We start from the raw sequence: 27,295 nt of genomic DNA on the forward strand, positions 1-27,295 counted from the left end.
GTTAAACATGATTTCCCTTTTACAAACCATGTTGCCTTGAATTTTTCTAAATGTCCTGCTATAACATCTTTAATAATAGCTTTTAACATTTTCCCTAGCAGAGATGTTAGTCTAACTGGTCTATAGTCTCGTGCTTTCTGTCTCCCTCCCTTTTTGAATAAAGGAGTTATATTTGCTATTTTCCAATCTAATGGAAACTTCCCTGAATCTAAGGAAGTTTGGAAAATTAAAACCAGTGCATCAACTATCTCATTAGCCACTTCTTTCAAGACCTTAGGGTGAAGTCTATACAGACCTGGAGATTTGTCACCCCGCAGCCCCAACAATTTGCTCAATATCACTTCCCTGGTGATTGTAATTTTCCTGAGTTTCTCCCTCCCTTCCATTTCCTTACTTACAGCTATTTCCGGGATGTTACTTGTGTCCTCTATAGTAAAGACTGAAGCAAAATACCTGTTTAATTCATCTGCCATCTCCCTACTTTCCATTATCAATTCTCCAGATGCATTCTCTATAGGACCAACACTCATTTTGTTAACTCTTTTCGTATTTAAATATCTATAGAAACTCTTATTATCCATCTTTATGTAACTAGCTAGCTTTCCCTCATACCATAATATTCCCTTATTAATCGTTTTTTCATTCTTTGCTGTTCTTTATATTCTTTCCAATCTTCTGACCTACCACCTGTGTTTTCACAATTATATGCTTTTTCTTTTAAGTTTGATATTGTCTATAACTTTTTTAGTTAACCACGGATGGTGGGCCCTCCCCTTGGAATTTTTCTTTTTCATTGGAATGTATATATTCTGTGTATTCTGAAATATCCCCTTCAATGTCTGCCCCTGAACGTCTATTGACATATCCATTAACCTCATTTGTCAGTTCACTTCTGGTTTCAGGCCCTCATAATTGCCTTTATTTAACTTTAAAGTACTAGTCTTGGACACACTCATTTCTCCCTCAAAACTGCATGTAAATTTCAATCACCTAGGAGTGCCTTCACTAGGAGGTCATCAATTAATCCTACCTCATTGCTCAATACCAGGTCTACTATAGCCTGCTCTCTGGTTGGCTCCTGAACATGCTGTTCTAAGAAACTATCCTGAAAACATTTTATGAACTCCTCATCTGTGCTACCTTTGCCCATTTGATTTTTTTCCAGTCTATATGTAGATTAAAATCCCCCATGATTATTGTTGTACCTTTCTGGCAAGCTCCCATTATCTCTTCTTTTATATACTGTCCTACTGCGTAGTTATAATTTGTAGGCCTGTATACCACTCCCACTAATGACTCCTTGTCTTTATCATTCCTCATCTCAACTCAAACTGCTTCTACATCCTAGTTTCCTGAATTTAGGTCATCTCTCCCTAATGTGCTAATACCATCATTAATTAACAAAGCCACCCTTCCACTTTTTCCTAACTTCCTGTCCTCCCTAAATGTCACATACCCTTCAATATTCAGGTCCCAATCTATGTCATCTTGTAGCCATGTCTCTGTAACGGCTATCAGGTTGTATTTATTTCTTTCTATTTGCCCTATAAATTCATCTGTCTTGTTCGAATGCTCTGTGCATTTAGATATGGAGTCTTTAGTTTTGCCCTTTTATTATTTTTGTAGCGTCTAGCCTTATCTGCTGATTTACTCTTAGATTTATACTCTCTGTCCCTTCCTGTCACACTCTGTTTATCATTTCTCATAGTAATACCTGTCTCTCTTGCCTCATCTCTACTCTTCGGTTCACCACATCTTCCCGGATTTGATCCCTTGCCCCCACTATTCAGTTTAAAATGCTCTCCACTTCCCTAGTTAGGTACCTTGATAACAGGAATCCTCTTTGATAGATGACTGCAACACCTCTACTGCCCTACAAGTGTGAGATTGGTTACTTCAGTACAGATCAGACTTTAAAGCAAATGAGCTTTCTGGTCTGTGCTATTTCATACCATATTGAGCGTGTAACCATACCTTGAGCCACTAAACAACCGAATGTGCATGTTGTTATCATACAATATTAGATCACACAAGGAGACCAAATGGTCAATTCTGCCTATGCTGGCTCTTTGAAAAGCTATTTAATTAATCCCACTCCTTAGCTCTTTCCATGTAGCCCTGCAAGTATCTCTTTTTCAGGTTATATATTCAATTTCCATCTTAAAGTTACTATGGAATCTGCTTTGACTACTCTTTCGGGCAATTAATTCCAGATCATAACAACGAGTGCATAAAATAAATTCTCCTGCCTTGATGTTGGTAGATAAAACTAGTCCACCATGGTATTAATGTACTCTGAGAGTTGTCCATATTCTTGCACCAGGATCCTTTCCTTACCAATAAGTAATCCATACCACAGGGCCATCTGCAAGTGTATTTTTCACTGATTGCTAATGTAGGGGAAAATACCATTGTGTATATAAAACAGGAGAAGATAGTTTATAACGCATGCCATTTTCCCTCACACTGGCAACAGAATGAACTATAGCTACTAGAGTTTTAACTGCATTAAGCAAATTATATCCAGTTGTTCCAGATTAAAGTATCTGCTTAATTCTCTTTAGTTGGGTTTCGAACAATTACCTGAATGTGTGCCCTGATATAGATTCTCATCAGCCAAGAGCACACATTGAAAAATGATGGGTGTGCTTCCTAATATTTTATTTCCGATCGTAGGCATGCTAGCTATAATTTTCTGCCCATAATTTTTAATGGTTGGAATACCTCAGAGACTTGTAATTTTGACAGAAAATCACCTTTTCGGAAATTTGGCCTTTAGAAAATGCTAGTCAAAGTAACCACATTTTCAGAAGCATGTTTCATCATACATTTAATATGAAATGCAAAATGTTGATACTTTTTAATCCCGCAAAGATACTAGTTTTCAGGAAGTAGATTACAAACAGCAATCCAATCAAGGGGTTCAGATTACATTATAAACCACACTCGCATGGTTTGTTCATCAACTGAACAAAGAAACTGGATCACAGGCATAATCCTCTGCCACCCATCCACTTTTCTATTTATTTTACGGAGTCAAGCAGTCTTTTAAAACCGCTGCTTCTTTTGATGCCCCAATTAGGGCCATGATTCAGGACCTCACAGGATGTTGAGCTATGATCCAAACCTCATAGAGTAGCCCAGTGTGCAGGACCAGTGTTTGCTGCCATGTTGGGTCATACTGAACACAATATGGGACCAAGCAGATTGTGAATTGTAATGCACAGCCTTGCAGCATACAGCTTCATGATGCTGGGCTACAACAAATACTGGATTTGGGCCATAATGCAGTGCTACTCTGCTGATGGGTCCCCAATTAATGCAGGGCCACAAAGGTTATTGATCCACCTTGTATATCTTTGATTCACTATGGGGAACACAGAACTAATTACATAGTGAATTACGAACAACTAATCATAATCCAGTCTCGCTTGAGGTTTCTTAATAATTGGCCTGGAATTTTATTAGGATTCTCCAACAGTTAATCACAGACTTTCTGGAGGAATGGTGCAAAGGGTTAAAAACAAATATCGATGTCTCTGCTCCGGGGTTTCTGGCAAAGTTAAAGATGGGAGATCGGGAGATTCTGCAATGAAAGCCGGGGGCTAGGATGTTCAGATCGTATCTATTTAGGTGATATAAATGGTTAAATTATTATTTAGTGAATCATTAAGAAAAAATTGTTCAATCATAATTTAGATTGCTCTAATATCAAAATAAAGGCAGACATAGTTGAGCAGCAAGTCTGTGGTTTTCATTTCCTTGCTTTCGCACTGATATCAAGAGGCATTTTGTGGGGTCATCTCTCTTCAGTTGAAAGCTACTGAAAAGAACTACAAGGATTTTGGATCTTTATTGTTTTAAAACAGTTTATTCTTCATGAAAGTCAAGAATTGTTCAATTAGCTCCTGCAGTAATTTCTGGTTCAGTGCAATTATCTTACTCGGAGATGAACCTGACTTATCTCATTGCCTGGGTTGATACCCAGGCGATGTGGTATTTACCACATTTCTCAACGCACAGAAAAACATGGTGGACATTCCACATGGTCTCCAGTGTATTTTATCACAATTAGAGGGTAATTGATAGTCCTGTAACATGGGTCGGGATTTTTCAGCCCCAGCGTGGCGGGTCCCGATGGATGCGGTGAGCCAGCCAAAAGTCCATTGATTTTGGTGGGACTGAAAGATCCTGCTGGGAGGGGCTGGAAAATTCCGACAGTGCTGTCTGGCACAAAGCATGCATAAGGGGACTGTGTTCGATTCACAGAAAACTTGATTTGCTCACAGAAAAAAGTTTAAAAATTGCATTCATACATTCAACCTCAGGAAGCCCCAAAGTGCTTTACAGCCAAGGAATACATTTGAAGTGTTGTCACTGTTCTAATGCAGGAAACGCGGCATTAACTTATATACAGCCAGCTCCCAGAAATGTGGTACTGATCAGATAATTTGCTTTATTTTTAAGCAATGTTGAGGGATAAATATTGGTCAAGGCACCTGGGCAATTCCCCTGACCTTCTTTCAATAGTGTCATGGCATCTTTTACATTTGCCTGCGAGGGCACTCACGGCCTCAGTTTAATGTCTCATCTGAAACATAGCATCTCTGACAGCCCAGGAACCCCTCGGTGCTGCATTAAAGTGTCAGCCTAGATTATGTGCTCAAGCCTTTGGAGTGGGACTTGAACCCACAGCCTTCTAATTCAAGGCAAGCTACCACTGAGCCATGGCAGATATCTTTATGGGGCATGACCTTTTCCATCCTGACTGCAGGTAAAATTCTTGGAAGAAAGCACAGAAAAGGTACTTTTCCTGTCCAGCACAGAATCAGCTATTCCAAAAACTGCACAACTGGATCTTTGACAGAGATCTGCATAAGAGGACAAAGGTTTGAGTACTGTTGCTGTCACAGCAGGGGGATTTGAGTCACCTACCAAAGGCACCTTCGGGTGCTGGAGAATTTCCATCAGCAGTGTTTCCACAGAATACTCAAAGTCAAGTGGGAAGACTGGTAAACAAACTTCGGCATCCACACCGAAGTCAATTCCTTCAGCATCACAACCACGATCATGCAAAATCAGCCACGATGGTCTGGACGTGGCATCCACATGCCAAATAATCGGCTTCCGAAGCAGGTCTTCTTTTCACAACTTCAGGATGGCACCCAATCTCAAGGAGGACAGGTACATTTTTTTTAAGGACACTTTAAACGCTTTATTGAAAAGGGAACAAATCACCATCAGTGCACTGGAGGAACTTGCAGCAGACTGTGTCATGAGGCAGTACCTCATTCAACAAGCCTCAACCCAATCAGAGAGTGACTGCTAAATGTTGCTGCAGAGAAGCGAATAAAACTGAAGAAGAGAGAGCAGAACCCTGACTCAAGAACCCCCTTTCCTCAGGGCAGCTCTTGTCCTTCCTGTATGGATGATTACTATATATGTCATGACTAAACTTGCTTCCTTGCATGAAAGCAAGTGGCTTTTCAGGTAGTGTCAACTTTATTTTGTTTGTCTGTTCCTAGATGCCATAACACCGAGGGTACATCAGTCTTCCACAAGCAGTCACCTAGTAGACAGCAGTCAATAAAGCTTCAAAGGGATAGATCATGTCTGACCCATCTCTTCAAACTCTCGAGGAGGTGACAATCTAAGTGAACTGTAAAAAACCTACACTATGATGTAGTCCAACTTCCAAAAGTCATTTGATCCCATGAAAGGCTACTGATTAGGCTCAAAGCTGTGGCAATTCAGATATGTCTTGGAAACAGAAAAGAAATAGACTGAAGGTGAAAATTCAAGATGGACATTAATTGGTGCAGTTATGGCAGGTAAGTGGAAGTGCTATCTGGAGTACCTCAGAGCTCAACTTACAGAGTTGGGTATGGATTCAGACACTCAATACAAATTAGTCAAATTTTCGTAAGATATCAAATTGGAATTGTCAGTGGGATCAAAGGAAATAGCTCAGAAATTAAAGAACGTGTGGGTGAAATTAAGTAAGCGAATGAAATGTAATGTAGACAAATGGAAAATACTGCACATAAGAGGGAACAATGCTGTTGAAATGTTACAGATGAAAGTGAAAGAGATGGGGGAGTCATAATAGATTTGATGCTCAAGATGTCAACTAATGCAGAGCAATTAAACAAAAGCAACAGAATGTTAAACTACAAAGCAAAAACAATAGAGTACAAGTCCAAAGAATTTATGATGAAACTGTACAATACATTGGTCAGGCTGCACCTTGAAAAACAAAAAGATATTCCAAGCACTGAAGGTCATACAGAAAAGAGTCATGAGGCTGATATTTAAAGATTGACTTATGAGGGAAGATGGAGAACCTTGGGCTTTTCAACCTGGAAAGAAGCCTTCTGTGGGGTGATCTTACAGAGGTTTACATGAGATAAATCCAGAATATTACTTCAAATCAAATTACAAGAGTAGTACAAAAGAATATATATTCATCGTAGTAAAAGGTAAATTTAAGACTGATCTCAGAAAGCTCTTCATATAAAAAGTGATCAGAAAGAATAAAATATTTGCATCTTCCACGACCTCAAGTCAGCCCAAAGTGCTTTACAGTTAATGAAGTACTTCTTTGAAATGCATTCACTTAATAGCCAATTTGCATGCAGCAAGGTCCTGAAACAGCAATGTGATAACGACTAGATAATTTTTTTATTGATGTTGATAGTGGGATAAACATTGGCCAGGGGTAGATCCCCTGCTCTTCTTTGAAATAATGCTATGGCGTCTTTTGCGTGCACTTGAGAAAGCAGTAAGGTCAAGAGGTATGCCCTGTTCCCTACAATTCATGTAGCTGCCCTATGGAGAAGATGGAGTTCGCAGTAGATTGGCTGGCAAGGAAACTGCACTGTGCTTCCAGACGCACTTGCTCTGCAAATAGATGGAGTCTTTTAAGCGTGACCCTAAAGCTTTGATGCTAAGGAGTGAGATGCCCCTGTAATTGTTACAGTCTTCTCTGCCTCCTTTGTTTTTGTATAGTGTGATGATTTTTGCATCACACATTTCCTGTGGAACTGAGCTTACCTTCCAGCAGAGGAGGAGAAGGTTCTAAAGGTCATTATGGGTATATCCTGGCAAGAAAAAATCATGAATGTGGCAGTCCCCTCAAAAGCAGAGCTCCTAAGTTTGTTAGCACTCATCAAACAAAGCTGGCTTCGTTGGCTGTGGCATGTCTGCAGGATGGACATGTCCAAGGACTTTATGTACGGTGAGGTAATTGGAGCCAGAAGACCAGTAGGACACCCAAAGCTCCGCATCAAGGATGCTTGCAAGGATGACATGAAGGCCCTAAAGAACAATGATCACACTTGGGGATCACTAGCTGATGACAGAGGGAAATGGTGACACCTCCTGTGGTTTGACATGCACCACCATGATGACCTGTGGCTACATAGTGGCTTGGCAACGGGCACCCCATCTAAAATGGAGCTGTTTGCTGCATGTCCATTATTCTTCATAGATGGAAGGATGCAAAAGATGACTTGAGAGAGCAAACGAGATCTTGGTTTAACATCTTATTCTAAAGACAGCACCACCGACACTGCAGCTTTCTCAGTACTGCCCTGGAATCAGTCTAGATTTTTGTGCTCAAGTCTCTGAGGTGGAACTTCAAGCCTTTTGACTCAGAGATGAGAGTGCAGATGTGAGTGTACAGAGGTGAGAGTATAGATGTGAGAGAAAAATGGAGGGGAAAAGCCTGGAATCCTTTAAAAAAACAATTAGATACTGCAATTGGGGGCACTGAGAGGTATTTCTAGATGCTTGAATAAGATGGTTTGAATGGCTTTCCTTGTTCGTAATTATCTTATGATAATGATAAGAGTCATTCTTTTAATCAGATGCCTGATTCTGGAATGTTGAATTCTTAGAAACTAGGATTCAAACTTTAAATAAACCCAAGTAGTCACAGTTAAGATGTGCTAGCTGTCCTTAGCTTATTCTAATTAAAGTTAATGTCAATAACTTCAGAAAGAAGATATTATTTTACTTGTGGCCGTCTTGAACAATTTTCTATGGTTTTAGTTAAACTGATATTTTTGTTTGAATCCAGATTCAAGGATTGACTTTAGGACAGTCAGGCTAACAAAAGCCACACTGTTACTTTACATTACAACACATACTTATGCAATTGGAATATTTTTTTCACCAAATGTATTCTCTGGCAAATTTTTTCTGAATATACCTTTTCTTTTGTTTGACGAGATATTGCATAAAAAGGCATGGGCCTTAAAAGTAAAAACCACACTGTTATAACTTGTTTTTAACTAAAACCTGACTCATCTTATTTATCAAAGCAAGGGACAAAGAACAATATTGCCACATACAGTAATAAAGTAATTTATCAGCAACTCCAGATCAGTACCAAGGCACATGGACACAAACCCCTGCTGGGTTTGAGCCCTGCCTGATTTAATAACTCATGACAGAATGTCCTAATATATTTTTAAATGAATGATAATAGGGTTATTCGAATCTAATGTGTAACTGCATACCTGCCAGTATTCAGAAACTCAGCAACTTGTAACAGTCCTGATGGTGGGTAAGTGCTAGCAGAAATGTCAGGAGAGTTTTTTCTGGGTCTGTGCCTGCCTGCAAAGGAAGTCGCTCTATTTTTCTTCCATTTCAATTAATGGAAGGAAGATCAAGGGCACTTTACAGGTGTGAACTACAAAGCTGCCTGATTTTCCAATATTCACTGCACTCAGGGCAATCCAGTGTGCTAGACACATAATTACCCCAGTCATATCTGGAGATTGTTCGTGTTGCCTCTGTGAAAGTTAACTCTCACCTCAGTGTTTCACAGCTTGCGCACTATCTGCTGTTATACAGACCCTTACGTACCTACAGCTTTGATGCACATCACAGCTGGATGATTCTGAAGTTTTCATGTTCGTTGTTGCAGGTAGCAATGTTGCACGAGTCAAGCTTACCTAGCTACAAATAAGACAATAGTGACTGTGAAAGCCTGCATAAAATCATGAACCACACCTGGGGCAGGATCTTCTGTCCCGTGGGCGAGCGCGCGCCCAATCTGATCGTGCATAAAATAGCACGCAATGATGTCGGGCGAGCGTCCCGATGTCACTGCACACTTGCATGATATTTTGGCTGGTGGGCATGTGCGAGAGTTGGCAGCGCACCCGTTGACAATTAAGAGGCCCATTAGGGCCATTAATCCATTAATTAAACGCCATTTTTCCCTGCCCGTCCCAACCTTACGGTTGGTGGGCTGTCGAATCGGCCAGGTGGCCTTTGGATTTTTAAGGAAACCTCATCCACGGGCGGGATGAGGTTTCCACAATTAAGTAAAAACAATATAAATTTTTGGGCAGAATTTTTATTCTATTCATGTTATTGTGTGTGAGTACTATGTCGGGACGTTCTTTTCAGATTTTAAAAATCTTCCCTTTTGATCTTAAAATTGTTCAGCTCCCTGAGGCAACTTGATGTCTTCAGGGAGCTTTCAGTGCGTGCTCCACTGCGCATGCGCAGACTTTAACGCTCGCACTCTTTCCGCCCCCACCCTGGCAGCGTTGAGCCTCTGAAATCGCGGTCGGCGGACCATTTCCCGGGCGCACCCGGGCCCGCTCGCCGCTCCGAAAATCCTGCCCCTGGGATTACTTTGGCCAGAAATGAATCAAATGCTGAAACAATTGTGCTAAAGCCTCAACCTTAAGTTAATCACTGCCACCAGCAATATTCTTTATCATATCCTGTTGTTTGGTTATTTTACAATAAATGTGTTGAAGTTAAAACTATAGATGTAAGATAGTCATGCTAGAACTGGGAAGAAGTGGGGAGCAGAGGTTTTGCACTGCACCATTGCGATGTGTCAGTACTACACTTTTGAGATTTCTTAACACCATTATGGAGTATGTGCTGTCCATTTTTCCTTCCTACGTGCAGTGCTTTATGCTCAGCCATTGTAAAATATGCCTGCCATTTCTCTGTCCAATTCTATAGTTTGTCCAAATCAGTCTGTAATTTCGGTGCTTCATTCCCCTATGTGTCAGAGGAGGACAAAATTAGGTTTGGCAGTGAAGCCCTCCATAGCTGATTATCTGTCAACAATCAGTAGACCCAGATATGAGGAAGGATCATTTTGGTACGGTGCCAGGAGGCTAGTAGCAACCCTTACAATGCCAGTCCTAGGCTTGATCCCCAGCACTAGTCTGAAGTGCCCACAGGGAATGGAAGAAGTAAACAGAAGACAATCAGAAAGAATAAAACAGCAAGATGATAAATATCTTGTCAGTTTTCTGTTCATCCCTATCTATATAACATCCTCCAGCCCTACAAACCCTCTTAGACTTTCTGACACATAAGAGCAGCAGTGGAATTAGAGGAGGCAGCTCAGAAATTACAGAATGAGTTGAACAAAAATGTAAGTTACAGAACAATGGCAGATGAAATTAACGTAGACAACTGTAAAGTGCTGCACAATAAGGAAGAATAGACAGTGCACCATACTCTGTGAATAATGTTGAAATAACAAAAGACAAAGCTGCAAGAGATGTAGGATTCTTGGTAGACTTGACGCAATACATATCCAGCCAGTGCAAAGCTGTGAACAACAAGGCCAATAGAATGCTGATCTATATAACCAATATATAAGATGGAGGAAGTTATCGAAACATAGAAAATAAGAGCAGGAGTAGGTCATTCAGCCCTTTGAGCCTGCTCCACCATTCAATATGATCATGGCTGACCGGCTATATCAATACCCTAGTCCACCGCTTTCCCCATACCCCTTGACGCCTTTAGAATCCAGAAATCTATCTATTTCCTTCTTAAATGCATTCAGTGACTTGGCCTCCACAGCCTTCTGTGGTAGAGAATTCCATAGGCGCACCACCCTTTGAGTGAAAAAGTTTCTCTTCACCTCAGTCCTAAATGGTCTACCCCGTATCCTGAGACTGTGACTCTTTGTTCTCGTAATCCAGCCAGAGCAAACATCATCTCTGCATCCAACTGTTCAGCCTTGTCAGAATTTTATATGTTTCAATGAGAACCCCTCTCATTTTCTAAACTCCAGTGAATACAGGCTCAGTTGGCCCAATCTCTCCTCATACAACAATCCTGCCATCTCAGTCTATGAACCTTTGTTGCACTCCCTCTATGGCAAGTATATCCTTTTTTAGGTATGGAGACCAAAACTGCACACAATACTCCAGGTGTGGTCTTGCCAAGGCCCTGTACAGCTGCAGTAAGACATCCTTGCTCCTGTATTCAAGTTGTTTCGCAATGAAGGCCAACATACGATTTGCCTTCTTAACTGCTTGCTGCACCTGCATGCTTGCTTTCAGTGATTTGTTTACAAGGACACCCAGGTCCCTTTGTACATCAATGTTTCCCAATCTGTCACTATTTAAATAATACTTTGCCATTCTGCTTTTCCTACTGAAGTGGATAACTTCACACTTATCCACGTAATACTGCATCTGCCATGTATTTGCCTGCTCACTCCATCTGTCTAAATCACCCTGAAGCCTCTTAATGTCCTCCTCACCACTCACATTCCCACCAAGTTTCATGTCATCAGCAAACTTGGAAATATTAAATTTGGTTCCCTCCTCCAAATCATTGACATATATCGTGAGTGGTTGGGGCCCAAGCACTGATCCCTGCAGTACCCCACTAGTCACCGTCTGCCATTCCGAAAAAGACCTGTTTATTCCTACTCTCTGTTTGCTGTTGGCTAAATAATTCTCAATCTATGCCAATATATTACCCCAATCCCATGTGCTTTAATTTTGCACACTAACCTCTTATGATTGAACTGTATGGTCAAACTGCACCTTTATTACTGTGTCCATTCCTGAGATATTTAAATACTAGAGGCAGTGAAGAGTAGATTCACAAGGCTAACCCTTAGTGTAAAAGTTTAAAGTTGTAAGGAGGGATTGGAAAGGGGACATCTGGGAAATGATTTGATGCAAGTTTGTAAGATAGTTAAAGGGAAAGAAAAAATACCAAGGTAACAGATTAGAGTTTAGAGACAGGTTAATACATAAACTGTAGTTCTGTGTGATAAAACACCTCAATAATAAGAAACTTACCATTTTTTAAAATGATAAAACATATAATGCATGGATTTATTATTGCAGGAGATGGAATTTTGTAAGGAGTGAACTCTGAGCTTCTTCAAAGTACACATTGAAACATGGTTTGAGAGCTGCAAGAGACCATTTGAATGGCTCTGTCTCTTTGATGGAACCAATTATTATTTTTCCAAATAAAACTAAACAATGGTTACATTTGTAATTAAATACTAATTTTCCACATGAATTCAATGAAGTGGCAAGAAGCAAAAACTTCGAAGTGATACAATAAACTGTAAACGGCAACAATTATGAGGGGCATAGCCACACTTTATACTAATGGGACAGCACCACATTCGAGCCAAACCTTGTGCGCTTACTAGTCATATTTCATGCCTCTGGCTTAAGTACCACTTTACTGGTACACCTAATCTTTTAAAAGAATTGTTGGATTGAGAACCATACAAGATAAAATAAAAGGGAAACAGTAAAAACATTTACATGCTTTAAAGTTTCGCATAAAGTTTTACAGTGGCCAAATCAAGTGTCAAACTTTGCAGCATCTTTCGCTATACACAGCTGAAACATTAATAAAATGTATATACTTATTGCAGGGTAGGTTTGACAGTACACTATATTCATCCAATAAAAACGTTTGAGATATCTGATAGTCTAAGTACCCATTTAGCCCTGCCATTATTAATGGTTTGGCACACACGCATCCAAACTACAAGTGAATTATCAGTTCCTCCCTTAAGTGTAGTAAGTATTGTGAGTTTATTTTTATAAAAGAAATAAAGTGATCCAATGGAGAATTTTCCATGCTTCTCCATGATCGTTCTATTGTCACGTGCATGTGGATTTCATTATGAACTAGCCCCAGGCGCCTTTAGTCTTGTACCTAAGCCAACAGTAATTCGGTTTATGGAGATCATATGGCAATGAAACAGAGCTTGAAAGACAGAACTCCAAGAACCATATTTGATGAATTTCCTATGATTTGAGTCTGGGTTTATTCTTTCCTGTTGTGGAACAGACACCCTACAGCACACGCGCCGAACTTGGATGAGCGACAGTAAGAGCCAATTAAACTACAATATAAGCACTGTTTTCGCACATCTCATATTGCATTTCCTATCAGGAAAAAGACCCTGTAAATGATCCAAATGTGGGCAGGAAACCACACAGAGTGAAGGTTGCCTTTGTCATTAACAATTAATGTAACCACCAAAGTTGGAAAGAACTACTGGAACTGAACTGTGCGTTGAGTGGCTAAGTTAGAAAAGGATGAGTTATGAGCAGGACAAAACATGAAGTGTACTGCAAAAAATAAATTAAATCGCTCAATTGGAATGATAACTTTTTTGTTGCATTTTTAATCAGTGCATAGAAATATTCAAATCACATTTTAAAAGTTTTCAAATGTACACCGAGAAAGGAGGTTTGAGAGAGAAACACACAATGGTATTTCAATCTTTTGATTGATTTGTCCTAATCGGTATAAATGCCAGTTTTCATTAATGTGACCAAAATGTCATCAAGTAGTTTAAAGTGCTTTAATGCTGTTTTATCGTTTACATTTTTGAAACAGGGTGGAAATGAATCCCATCTGTGGGTTACAAAACATTAAAGAAAACATGACAGACTATTTAGACGTAGTGCTTCCAATTGCATTAGGGTTCACATTGTCAGCAACAATGAGCCAGACACAGGCTAGATTTTGTTTTCTTTCACTTTGTCTGAAAAAGCAGGGCACTTACCTCAGGAAATCAAAATCAATGGTGGAATATCTTGCCTGGAGAACTGCCCAGAGGCCCCAGGAAAAGTGTGAAGCCTAAACAGAGAAGAAAATAATTCAGGCAAAAATAAATTCAAAAAAGTAGTGACCAGTATTACACTACTGGTTTAAAAAAAACAAAGGTGCACCTTTAAATCAAAACTGCACCAGCAAAATATTTCTCTTTAGATAATGCACTAGATCTTGGTCAGCTACTGAAATGTAACTGCAAGGAGGAATTGTATACCTTAGAAAAAGATGAAACTCCTGACTTGGCAAAATATTTACTGTCACCTTATTGTAAGCCCTGATATTATTACACACAAATTATTATTACATTATTACACTCTACAAATTTAACTCCTACTTCAAAAAATGGTGACACTCCTAGTTATCAGAGCTACCATTACTGGCTCAAATATATTTGAAGCAAAAGGCTAACAAGATAGATATGTAAATAAACCTGGATTCCTACCCATCGAGAAATGGAGGTAATGACTGCAAAGTACTTATTTTTATTTGCATATGCAGGCATCTTACCAATTACAAACACCCACCATAAACTGTGAGAATTTCTAATGAATTACCCATACTAACCAGAGATGTAAGTAAAGAATGAAAGACAGAGTATGGTAGTATCATTGTTATGTTATGTAATCCAAAACAATCCAGATAATATGAATTTTAAACACACAATGGTAATTTAAGAATCTTTATCCAGTTTTGTTTTAAATCTAAGATACAAGGCTGATGTCAGTGCAAGTGACCGTGAAATTGTTGGATTGTCTTAAATATCCAACTGGTTCACTAATGTCCTTTGGGAAAGGCAACCCGTTGTTCTTATCTGATCTGACCTACATGTGATTCCAGTCCCATACCAATGTGGTTTACTCTTAACTGCCCTCTGAAATGGTCTGGAGATTGTAGCAGTTCAAGAAGAAGGGAAAACAAGCATTAAGTACTAGCCTTGCCATTGATGCTTACATCTAAGAACAAAATAAATAGACTTGCATTTCTATTGTGCCTTTCACAACCTCAACTCATCCCAAAGTGCTTCCATAAATGAAGCATTTTTGAAATGTAGTCACCATTGTAATGCAGCCAATTTGTAAGCAGCGAGCTCCCAAAAACAGCAGTGTGATAATAACCATGTAAGCTGTATTTGTGATGTTGATTGAGGGATAAATATTGGCCTGGACACCAAGGAAAACTCCACTGATCTTCTTTGAAATAATGTGCCGTAATTTCCTCAGAATAGCAATCAGTGTCGGATTGTCACTCCGTGCTCATTTACCTACACCAAATTTCTTCCGTGCCTGTCTCGCTTGACCTTCCAACTCAGGCTGGGCAAGATCCAAGCAGCGCAGCTGTCTCCAGTCCAATGTCACAGTCCAGCACCACTGAATTGAAGGAGGACATTCCCCCTTTTTTAAGGCACTAGCTGCTGTAAAGCAGGTAAATTTAAAGGTCCCATTGAAATTGACAGGCCAAAGAGAAGGTAAGTGTCTAAGGTAAGCGAAAAGGATTTGAGGGGTGGGGGTGTTCGGAAGTAGGGTGGAGATGGGCGGAGGGGATTGGATATTGAGGGATGCTGTGGGGGGAGTTGGACATCAGGATGGGGTGCCGTGTGCAGGACATTCGGTGGGGGATGGGTTGGGACGTCGGTAGTGGGGGAGGAGGGTCGGACATCCGGAGGGGGTGCAGCAGGCTGGGCATTCATGGGGGTGGGTGTGGGGGTGGGGGACGGGGTCAGACATTGGGAAGGGGTACATCGGGCCAGATATTTGTGGGGGTGGGTGTTCAGACATTGGGAGGGCTGGGGGATCAGACATCAGGAGGAGGATTGGGGGGTCGGACGTTGGGAGGAGGTGAAGGAGCCGGACACTTGGGGGATGCCTGGGGTGTCAGACATCAGTGGGGAGGAGGGGGGGTGGTCATGGGACAGACAGAAGGGCTGAGAGTGTTGGACGTCAGGAGGGGGTGGAGCGAGCTGGACATTCAGGGGATTGGGGGTCTGAGGGGGGTTCGGACATCGGAGGGAGTGGGGGTCGGGTCAGATGAGGAGTCCCGTGTGGGTGGGGGGAAGCCCATGTAGGTTCAGTGGGTGGGGAATACTGTGGAAGGGGTGGTTAGTCAGGGGTGGGGGAGTCCCCTGGGGGGTTTGGGCTGTGGGGGCGGTGTCCCGTGGGGGCATCATTTTGAGTCTTTACAATAGTAACCCAGAAGTTAGAAGAGGTTTTAGTTCTTTTAACTTTTTCTTGGTAGCTACTGGTGTAACCCTGGCAGAACCATCCAAAGTTTACGATTTAAACCACATTTTCGGATGGTTCCCAACGCAGTGCAATTGTCCAGAGGAAACGTGCACTTCTGGGCAATTGCCATGCAAACCCTTACCTGGGAACTTCCCAGAGGGATTCCCCAGTGCATCTTTGGGGTACTCCCCAAATCCAGCGCTAGGGAGCTCGGAGGTTATGGCCCACTATCTCAGTTTGACATCTCATCAAAAAGGTAACACCTCCAGCAGTGCAGCACTCCCTCAGCACTGTACTGGAGTATTGGCCTTGATTTTGTGTTTAAGTCATTAGGGTGGGACTTGAACCCACAAATTTGTGACTCAAAGGCAAGTGTTCTACCAAACGAACCATAACTGACACCTGAATATAAAACAAAAACAAAAATACCTGGAAAAACCCAAGGTACAGATAGCCCAAACTCCACAGATGCTTTCTACCCTTAATGTCACCATTAGCACATATCTTATCTAATGTCATCACCGTCAACACCTCTTTGTCCTTCTGCCTATAACATCTTTTGGCAATGTCCACCTATCACTGGCCCTCTATCCAGCTCTACCTGTCCCACCTCCCCCTTCAACCAGCTTAAATTACACCTCTTTTCTATTTTTCCTTAGTTCTGATGAAGAGTCATTCGCACTCAAAATGTTAACTGTATTCCTCTCCGCTGATGCTGTCAGACCTGCTGAGTTTTTCCAGCAGTTTTTGTTTTTGTTTCAGATGAAGACCAATGATGGTTTTGTGGGGAGCAGACGAGTTAACTCCAGTTAAACACCATAGTTAATCATTGAAGACTGGTGACAAGAGCTTTGACAGAGGCAGGAACAGCTCAGTAAGAACATTTTTTAAAGGTTAATGCATTTTTTTGAACTGAAACATACATTTTTCAAAAATTGATCTATGATTGAAGCACTTCCAGAGTGCTTCATAAATTTGCCCTTCAGCAAAATAACAAAAAAAGGCTTTATATTTTTACACTTCTTATAGTTTGTTTAAGGGGACCAAAGAAAAAAAAATGATCTAAAACACATACAAGCTACAAATACAACATACACATCTTAGCCAGGATGTAGCAGCAGCAATAATAACAACTTGCATAAATATATATATATTCACAAGAGAATTATCAAACAAAATTTGACATTAAATCACATAAAGAGGCACTAGAACAGGCAACCAAAAGTTTGGTCAAAGAAACAGGTTTTAGTTTTCTTTTTTCCAATGGGGAGGGTCGTGAAAGAACATTAAAGGAAAATTGCATGAGGAAATGTTTAGAGTGTTGATGTGCACCCTATCTCTAACATCGAGCAATAGCTTCCTAAAGTCATTTCTGGAAAGGTAATGATTTTATTTTTAAAAAGCCCATTGAAAGCATTGTTGTTAAGTATGCTGACAGGGTCATTCATGAATTAAACAGATACACCAAAAAATCTCCTTATTCCCTCTCCTTATTCCCTATCCCTGGCAACAGTCTGAGATAGAGTCTGTTTGCAATCTTGGTGTCACATTTGACCCTTAGATGTGCTTCCAAACACATATGTGTGTAATCACTAGGCTGCCTATTTTCACCTCTGTAACATTGCCCAACTTCGCCCAACTCAACTCATCTGCTGCTGAAACCCTCATTCATGCCCTCATTACCTCTTGATTATTCCAACGTGCTCTTGGCTGGACTTCCACATTCTCCATAAACTTGAAGTCATCTAAAACTCTGCAGCGCATGTCTTAGCATGCACCAGATCCCATTTCCCTATCATCCCTGTGCTCACTGACCCACATTGGCTCCCAGTCAAGCAACACCATAATTTTAAAGTTCTCATCCTTGTTTTCAAATCCCTACATGTTCTTGCGCCTCCCTATCTCTGCAACCAGCGCCAGCCCCACAAACCTCCCTATCTCTGTAACCTTCTCCAGCCCCACAACCCTCCCTATCTCTGTAACCTTCTCCAGTCCCACAACCCTCCCTATCTCTGTAACCTCCTCCAGTCCCACAACTCTCCCTATCTCTGTAACCTCCTCCAGCCCCACAACCCTCCCTATCTCTGTAACCTCCTCCAGCCCCACAACCCTCCCTATCTCTGCAACCTCCTCCAGCCCCACAACCCTCACTATCTCTGTAACCTCCTCCAGCCCCACAACCCTCCCTATCTCTGTAACCTCCTCCAGCCCCACAACCCTCCCTATCTCTACAACCCCCTCCAGCCCCCGAAACTTCCCTATCTCTGTAACCTCCTCCAGCCCCACAACCATCCCTATCTCTGCAACCTCCTCCAGCCCCACAACCCTCACTATCTCTGTAACCTCATCCAGCCCCACAAACTTCCCTATCTCTGTAACCTCCTCCAGCCCCACAACCATCCCTATCTCTGCAACCTCCTCCAGCCCCACAACCCTCACTATCTCTGTAACCTCATCCAGCCCCACAAACTTCCCTATCTCTGTAACCTCCTCCAGCCCCACAACCATCCCTATCTCTGCAACCTCCTCCAGCTCCACAAACCTCCCTATCTCTGTAACCTCCTCCAGTCCCACAACCCTCCCTATCTCTGTAACCTTCTCCAGCCCCACAACCCTCCCTATCTCTGCAACCTCCTCCAGTCCCACAACCTTTTGGGCAGAATTTTACATCCCACAGGTGAGCGCGCACCCGACCAGATCGGGCGTGAAATAGCGTGCAATAACGTCAGGTAAGCATCCCAATGTCATTGCACACTTGCTCGATATTTCGTTTGGCGGGTGCTGGAGCTACGCCTGCTATTGATTAAGAGGCCACTTGAGGCCACTAAAAAGCTGATTAATGCCGATTTTTCATTGCCTGTGTGATTTCGTGCTTGTCGCACGGCCAAAATGGACAGGTGGCCAGCTGACATTTTCAAAAACCTCATCCGTGGACGGGATAAAAGGGATGAGCAGCATCGCCAGTGTCAGTAGTGTGCAGTTTGGCACATAGTTTGCTGCTGGTGACTTATTGGTATTAGTCAGCTTCATCTCTGTTTGGGGCTTCATTCTTAACATTTCCAGGTTTCACTTCAGGGCTTCTTGGGTCTCCAAGGACCCTGGAGGATCCAGACTATGTGGACCCCTCTAGGTATCATACAGCTTTCCGTTAGCCTGGTAATGGGGAATTGTGCTCTCTGCTGGTGGCGCCTCCTCTGAGGAGGAAGAGAGGGGCAGAAGGGAGAGGAAGCCAGGTGTCCCAATGCAGCTTCCAGGGGAGCAACCTGTGGAGGAGAGGTGCAGGCAGAAGGGGCGCAGGGCCAGCAAATAGTCCAAGGCGGAAGGAGCTGCAGCAGACACCACTCTCCTGCTGCTAGGGTTTACAGGCAGCAATGCAGCTACCTCAATATATGTCCGAGGAGAATTTGTCAGATGATTGGGCCTGAGATCAGCTCCGACTGTGTGGGTGGACACCCCATGCCAGTGGCTCTGAAGGTCACCGTGGCCCTCAACTTCTATGCCTCTGGCTCTTTCCAGGGGTCAGTGGGGCATCTGTGTGTAGAATCCCAATCAGCTGTCCACAGTTGTGTCAAGCTTGTGACAGAAGCTCTGTTCAGGTGGGTATTGACCTTTATTCTGTACCATATGGATGAGAACAGCCAGGCTGAGTGAGCTGAGGCTTTGCAGCAATTGCTGGGTTCCCCCGAATCAAGGGTGCAATTTACTACACACATGTGGCCGTCAAGGCGCCAGTGGGTCAGCCGGGTGCCTTCGTCAACAGGAAGGGATTCGACTCCATGAACTTGCAGATAGTGTGTGACCATAGGATGCAGATTCTGCAAGTCTGTGCAAGGTACCCTGGCAGCTCCCATAATGCTTATATTCTGAGACACTCTGAGGTGCTGAGGCTCTTCAGTGCTCTAGCCCGAGTAGATGAATGGCTGCTGGCTGACAAGGACTATCCAGTGAAGAGGTGGTTCATGCTACCTCTCCGTCACTCAAGAACAGACGCAGAGAAGTGTTACAATACGAGTCATACTTCCACAAGGGCAGTGATAGAGAGGATCATAGGTCCTCCCAAGGTGTGCTTCTGATGCCTGGACCGTTCAGTGGGGTGCACTGGAATAGCCCCTGGAGCAGGTGTCACTGAAAGTGGTTGCATGCTGCACTCTCTACAATCTGGCACTGGCAAGGGGGGACCCACTGGAGGAAGAGGATCTTGACACAGCTCCACAGGCCACAGATGAGGAGTCCTGTAGTGAGTCAGAAGAGGAGCATGATGAGGAGAACGCTGAGGGTGTGGAGCCAGACCACGGAACCTACAGGGAGGCAGGGACACCAGGGATGCCTTGATCCAACGCTCCTTCAGCTGCGTTACCAAAGATCAGTTTCAACCACATGCTAGGGCTGCTGCCACCATACCGGATGTCTGAAATGACCCTTTCATTTGAACGTAAAGTCCACTCAGTGCCTGTGCAATAAAGTTTAGAGCCACTTACATCCAGCATTATATACTGGTATATCCTGCACCAAGAAAATAAAAAGGTGAAGCATACTCAGGCCATTATCACAAAAAAAAATTATCTCATTTTGACAATTTAAAAAAATTTACATAACCTTCTCTGGTCTTTATTCCCAGACTAGTAAAGATAAGCCAAACATAAATGAACAGAAAATCACCTGTGAACTGGCCCTCTGGCATTCGTGGTACCTTTAACTTACGTTTCCAAATGCTATGTCTTGCTGCTCCCCCCTCACTGGCAGCAGCATTAGAGACAGCCTGCTGTCTCTGCTGTCTTGTTGGCCTTGATGACCTTGGCGGTCGTCCTCTGGCCAGTGGAGCTCATGCTGGCCCCGCCTGGGAGGGAGCAGTCAGTGCCACGGCTGGCATCTCCCCAGTCATCGCAGCCTCATTAGATGTGACAGTCACTGGCAGAGGGGTAGAGGAGCTGCTGCCATCATCTAGAGCACCCTGAGAGGAGCCTGCTGAGATGACAAGCAGCTTGTGCGCCAACGTGAGGTCGCTCTGGACGTTCCTGCTCACCATTGATGGACGGGTACCTAGCTGGGATACTGCGTGTCTCATCCATCTCCCACACTGGCACTGATCACCTGAGGTCAGTGACTGAGTGAGGGCTCGTAGGTCTGAGTGCAACCCCAAGAACCTGATTCTGTCCCTGGAGCTGCCTCTCCATGAAAGTTGCCACTCTCTTAATGGAGGAGGCAGTGCGCTTGGCCATGAAGGTTAATGCAGTGTTCACACTCCGAATGGACTCCTCCACAAAGGAGGACATGGCTTGCAGACCCTCATGGATCTCCGCCAGATCCTCCTGCACATCTGCTGCCTAATGGATGATTCCAGAGGCTCATCATCTGCCTTCGATTAAGCATCATCCTGGTCCCCAGCAATTCTCCAACTGCCGGCACCCTGGGCACTCTCTGTCTCCGCCTGCACCTCAAGCGAGTGTGAAGTGCCCTCACCGCTGTGCACCGACATTCTAGCCAAAAAACTAATGCCCACCAAGGTGCTGGTATCTGTGTTGTTGCCTGCTTCAGAGAGCAGGTGTGACACAGGTGCAAGTGAATCTCGGTGGTCTTCTGGCGTCAGGGGTGGCCCTTCGGGTGCACAGTGCGATTGCGTGCTGGCGAACCTAAAAGGGAGAACAAGGATATGTCATTAGTTAAAGTCATCACACTGTCACTGTGCATGCCAGGCACGCGGGTCAGACAATGGAGATCTACATCATGGTGCCATTGTCTTTCAATGATCAATGGGGAATACAGGTTCGAGGCTCACACCAATGAAGGGACTGCATTAGAAAGGTTGTGCAGTCTGAAGCTCTCACCTTGGTGCACTGCGCTGTTACCTTCATCTGGCACCTCCGCCTCTCCACACCCGGTTGCATGGAGAGTGTGCCAGCTCTCGAGCTCGAGGGAGTCTCGCTCGAACCCACTGAGTAGCAGGAGGTTGGGCGGGCTTCTGCCTGTACGTGACCTCTCTGCTTGGTTATGGCTTGTCTTCTCCTGAAAGAACAGAGGAGCATTGATTAATGCACTCTCTACCTGCAGCACCATTGCAGCCTGGCCAACCCCAGCTGAGGAGCACCTCACAGGGCACATTGGAGTTGTGGCCCTCGAGCCGCAAGGCACTCAGTCCAAGCAGCCAGGGCTCACCCCCTTGGCCAGCTTCGGCATCATTGACAGTTGGCACTCAGACTTAGCACCTCTGAGGTCCAAAGTGGGGGGCGACCACACCTTAACACTTCTGTACACTGATCCATGCCAACACGGTACTCACCCTTCCTGAGCGCAGTTGGTCATTGAACTGCTTCTGCTACTGCACACTATGTCACGGCTGCTCACCAGTGCTGCCACCTCCTCCCATGCCCTCTTTGTGAGGTGCGGTGGCCTCCTCCTCTCATCTCTTGGGGCAAGGGTACCCCTCCTGGTAGCCACCTCCTCCAGCAGGATGGCGAGGCACTCATCCGAAAAGCGGGGGGCTGAGTGCCTACCTGACCTGCCCTCCCATCTGGCATCCCCAGGCGCACTCTACTCCATAACTTAAATGTTGAAGACGCAGAGGAGACGTTCCAGCGGCTGCCTGGGCCATTTTTAAATTGGCTGCAGAGTCGCCATTGAACCAGGCAGGCGACAGGCACCCATCCTGCTAGGACCTTCCCAGCCAGTGACAAGCTGCGTTTCACGCCAGGCGGGCGGGCCTTAATTGGCTCTGGCCAGCGTGAAATTGCAGTGGGCGGCCAATCGCGGTCCATTTCCCAGCTGCTCCTGGACCTGCCTAACACACCCACCCGATGACCTCAAAATCCTGTCCTTTGAAATATCTGCCCTCCTCTAATTCTGACCTCTTGGTCATCCCTGATTTTAATCGTTCTACCACTGGTGGCCTCACCTTCAGCCACCTCGGCCAGAAGTTCTGGAATACCCTCGCTTAACCTTTCCACCTCTCTACCTTGATTTCCTCCTTTAAAAATCTCCTTAAAACCACTGCTTTGATCAAGCTCTTGGTCATCTGACCTAATATCTCCTTCTGTGGCTTGATGTCACACATTGTTTTATAATGCTCTAATGAGGGACCTTGGGACCTGTTATTACATTAAAGACATTATACAAATACAAGCTGTTGTTTTAATATCCTGTATTTGCTGCTGGTCAGATCAATTAGGCAGTGCAAAGTGCTACAATTGCCCTCAATGCCACTGGGCCAGAGGGGCTAAAATTCTGGAAGGTTCCTGTTCATTTAGTGCTGAGAAATGCTCAAGTGTGAACACGAGTTGAGGACAGGATTGGGTCTAGCTGTCAATTAGCCTGCTGACACTCTACTGACTGTCCAGGATTACATTCTTGAGCAAGGTATGAGAGAGACACCTTCACCACATGGAACTGTATTCATAATAGATAGTGCCTTCAGGGGTGGAGAAGAGAAAATGGGGTGAAAATTGAGAAATAAATACTATTGATTTTTTATTTGGCACAAAAAGTGATATGTTTTTGCATGGAAGTGACAGGCAAACAAAATGAGAGGGAAAAATAGCACCATGTTCCCTGTAATACTGAAGCAGTATTATTTTCAACTAGAATCTGAACTTAGTAACATATTAGCAATTACTGAATAGCTCAACCAAAGAATAAGAAATAAATGAAATAACAATGTTCACAATGTGGTTTTGGCTCATGCACTTGGTAAAAATAATTAGCTGAAAGGAATATTGAAAAGTAATTTTGGACAGAACAACCAAAGCTTCTGATTGCACGGCTTGCTGAGAGTAAGGAAATGTCAGCAAAGTGATTGAAAATCAATTTTTCATCTGCAGATGGCATGTAGGAACAGAAACAATGGGAGGATTTTCAAAATGGCAAGCTTAGAGGACAGATATTTTTTAATTGTTTATTTTGGTATAGGGCTGATTTTAACCCCCTCCTTCAGGCAGAAATTGGGCTGCAAAGGAATTAAATCATATCAGAGGACTTAGCACTTCTCTTCCTATTGACGGCTATATTCCTGACCATTTTCATGGTCAGCCAAAGCCACCGAAAGTCCACCGTTCCTCTTTGAGATCCTTGAACCTGCCATCGCTTCCCAGCTCCATGCCCATTTCACCCTAAAATTCCAATCAAAGCCTTTCAGTCTGGCATTCACCACGCACTCAGTACAGAGACCATTTTGGCCAAAGTTACAAATGAAATCCCCTGTGACAGGATGGCTATGGGCTTTCTGTTCTTTTCTCATGCAGACTCTAAAGGATTGGACTCAATGATTTTGGACACCAGGGCCAGAATATTGCGCACGTTGGGCGGGCGCATGCCAGACCCAAACGAGCATAAAATGATGTGCGATGACGTCAGATGAGCGTGTGGACATCATCACGCACTCGCGTGATATTCTGGTCGGCGGGTGCGCGCGGGAGTCAGCCACGTGCCCACCGACAATTAACTAGCCTATTAAGGCCATTAAAGATCTAATTAAATTAAACATTTTGCTGCCCGTCCAACCTTACGGTTGACGGGCAGGCAAAAAGGCCAAGCAGCCTTTGGATTTTTTGCAAAGCCTCAACCAGGGGCGGGATGAGGTTTCGATCTGCCATGAAAAAAGAAATAAAAAATTTTCTAACATGTCCCTGCTCATGTGACACAGCCACACGAGGGGACATGTTATAAACATTTTTTAAATCTTTCTTTTTTATTTTCATAAATCTTCACCTCCCTGAGGCAGCTCCACGCCCACCCTCCTCCCACCCCCACCACACAGGCAGCGCTGAGCGCTGCAGTGCGCTTTTCACACTGGGTGGGCCTTAATTGGCCCGCCAGCATGAAATCACGATTGTAGGTGGTGGTCAGCTTCCCCACTGCTCCTGCTCCCCTCCGCTAAGCCCGCCCAACGAGGGCAAAATTCTGCCCCAGGCAATTAATCTCACAAGAAATTAGTTCCATAGTGTGAGACCCCCAAAAAATTAACCACCCTCTTCACCCCCATTTAACCCCATCACCCCAGCAGATCAAACACAGAAGATATTAACCAGTTGTTAAACGATATCTATAAATCAAGTCCAAAGAGAAAAAAATAGGGTCAGTTGTTATTTTGCCAAGTGTGAATATTCACAGAGATTTACTTCTTTGTTTTGAAGTTGTCTGATTTGTGTGGCATCCCTAATGCTGGGCTAGAAGCTCCAGGTTCAAATCCCACTTCCGGACTCGATGACCATGGAGGTGCATTTATAATGTGGCCAAATAGGTCTTGTAAATCCTTCCAATATGCCTGATGGCCGGCAGCAGGAGCAGGGAGTTTCCTGGTCAGCCATTCTGAAGAAGGCAACTCAAACCACTGCAATAGCACATAGTACATAATAGCATAAATTACCATTGCCAAGCATAATTGTGGACCAATCCAAGTCCATGGTTGCCAACAACCCCTTTAGGCATGGTACTTGAAGGAGGATGAGGATAGTTTGTGAACCTGTAAGTAGTTCATTACACTACAACCACTTCTAATTTTTTTAACGTATTCATGTTTTGAGCGTTCTCAGTGCATCATGGTGATGTTGTTAAACAAGTGATTTGGCCATCTTTTGTCAATCTCTCTTTACACGTTCCTTCCAATATATAACAGGTTTTGGTGAAGAGGATGGGATTGAAGTACAAAAACAGTATTAGAGACTGTGAAGAACAAAATAAACTAGTTCCTAATGAGTTAGTTGCTGGGACAAAAATCTTGTCTGGTTTATGCAAGGCCTGAGCTTCAAATGTCTCCTTATTGAGTGGGATGCTGCATGGTTCTACTGTCCATCGATTAATTCATCTACTGACTACACTGGCTTTGACAAATATAACACATCACCCAAACCAGCCCACACAGGGTGGGTGCAACAATAGTGTAGTCCAAATATAGTTGCCTAGTGCCAAGAATAGAGGTACAGTGGCTTTGGAGCTCCTTTCTTATAGGTTTGCTCTAACATGCTGAGGCTGTCTTACCCCAATAATACTTAAGTTTGTTTACTGCATTTGTAATCTGGCCTTTTTCACCTAGTCTCAAGAATGTTCCATTATCAAAAACACAGATACCATACTTTGCAGACTATCCAATTACACATCCCCTTTCTGCATAACATCAACAGATAAAAGTAAAGATATGAGGTGAATACAAGATATGCAGCTAAACAATTAACAATACTGACACTCACATTTATAACAACAAGATCATACATAGCATACATAGCAATAGCATTGCGGTGATGATGTAAGAAATTATTCCCATGACCCGTCCATCTCGGGGCAACCGGTGTTACAGGGAATCTCAAGAGAATCCTGGTGGATGAGGGAGTCATGTGTCTCCCTTGCACACATGTCGATGGCAGTGGCCATTGCTCCCACAGGTATATAACCATTGGCTAGTGGATCTTGATGTGCATTTCCTCATCCTCCTGCTTGGAGAAGGCAGTTCTCTCAATGTGGTCATCCACTTCCAAAATGCAACTTCCCTCTGGAGCACCAAATTATGTAGAGCATTGCAGATTGCCATGATTCGGCAGACATGGGTGTACTGAATGGCTCCCCCAGATCTGTCAAAGCATTGGAATTGTATTTTCAGAAGGCCAATTGCCTGTTCGATAGTTGCCCCTGTCGTCACATGGGAGCTGAGGTAGGTTTCTTCTGCTCATGCTGGGGTTTTGCACAGATGTAAGCAGCCATGTCTTTAGTGGATTTGCCTTGTCACCCAGGGTCCATGCATGCAGGTGTTTGGTTGGAGTGAAGTGTTCAGACATTTCGGGCTGTCTCAGGACATATGAGTCACGGCAGCTTCCTCAGAACTGAGCTCACATCTGGAGGATCCTTTTACAATGATCACAGACGTTTTGAACATTGAGTGCGTAGAACCTCTTCCTGCTCACAAAGGCACCTGGCTGCTCTGAGGGAGCCATAATGCCCACATGCGGACAATCTATTATCCCCGGAACCTGAGGGAATCCTGTCACTGTTCCGAATCCAATTGACCTCGGCCTGACTGGCCTAATCAGTGCAAAACCTGATATAGTCTCATGCCCTTTGGAACATGACATTTGTGCCACCTGCTTGATGCAGCAATGGACTGCTTACTGAAAGATCCCACAATTAATCCCTGAAACAAGCCTGATGTGTAAATGTTTAGCATCATGGTCACCTATATTACCACAGGCACTGCATCCCATTGGCCTCAACTCCTC

The 27,295-nt window shown here is 43.6% G+C and overlaps 1 protein-coding gene across 1 annotated transcript in view; it reads right to left on the reverse strand.

The window, feature by feature from the left end:
* The window catches only part of LOC121282821 (ethanolamine kinase 1-like), a 509,597-nt gene that overhangs the window by 164,794 nt on the left and 317,508 nt on the right, over positions 1-27,295 (reverse strand). Inside the window, exon 9 of the mRNA XM_041196636.1 lies at positions 13,832-13,905. Within this exon, the coding sequence (XP_041052570.1) occupies positions 13,832-13,905 (74 nt within the window). The remainder of the gene's footprint in view (positions 1-13,831; positions 13,906-27,295) is intronic.

The sequence above is a fragment of the Carcharodon carcharias genome, chromosome 10 (assembly GCF_017639515.1).
Source record: "Carcharodon carcharias isolate sCarCar2 chromosome 10, sCarCar2.pri, whole genome shotgun sequence".
NCBI lineage: Eukaryota > Metazoa > Chordata > Chondrichthyes > Lamniformes > Lamnidae > Carcharodon > Carcharodon carcharias.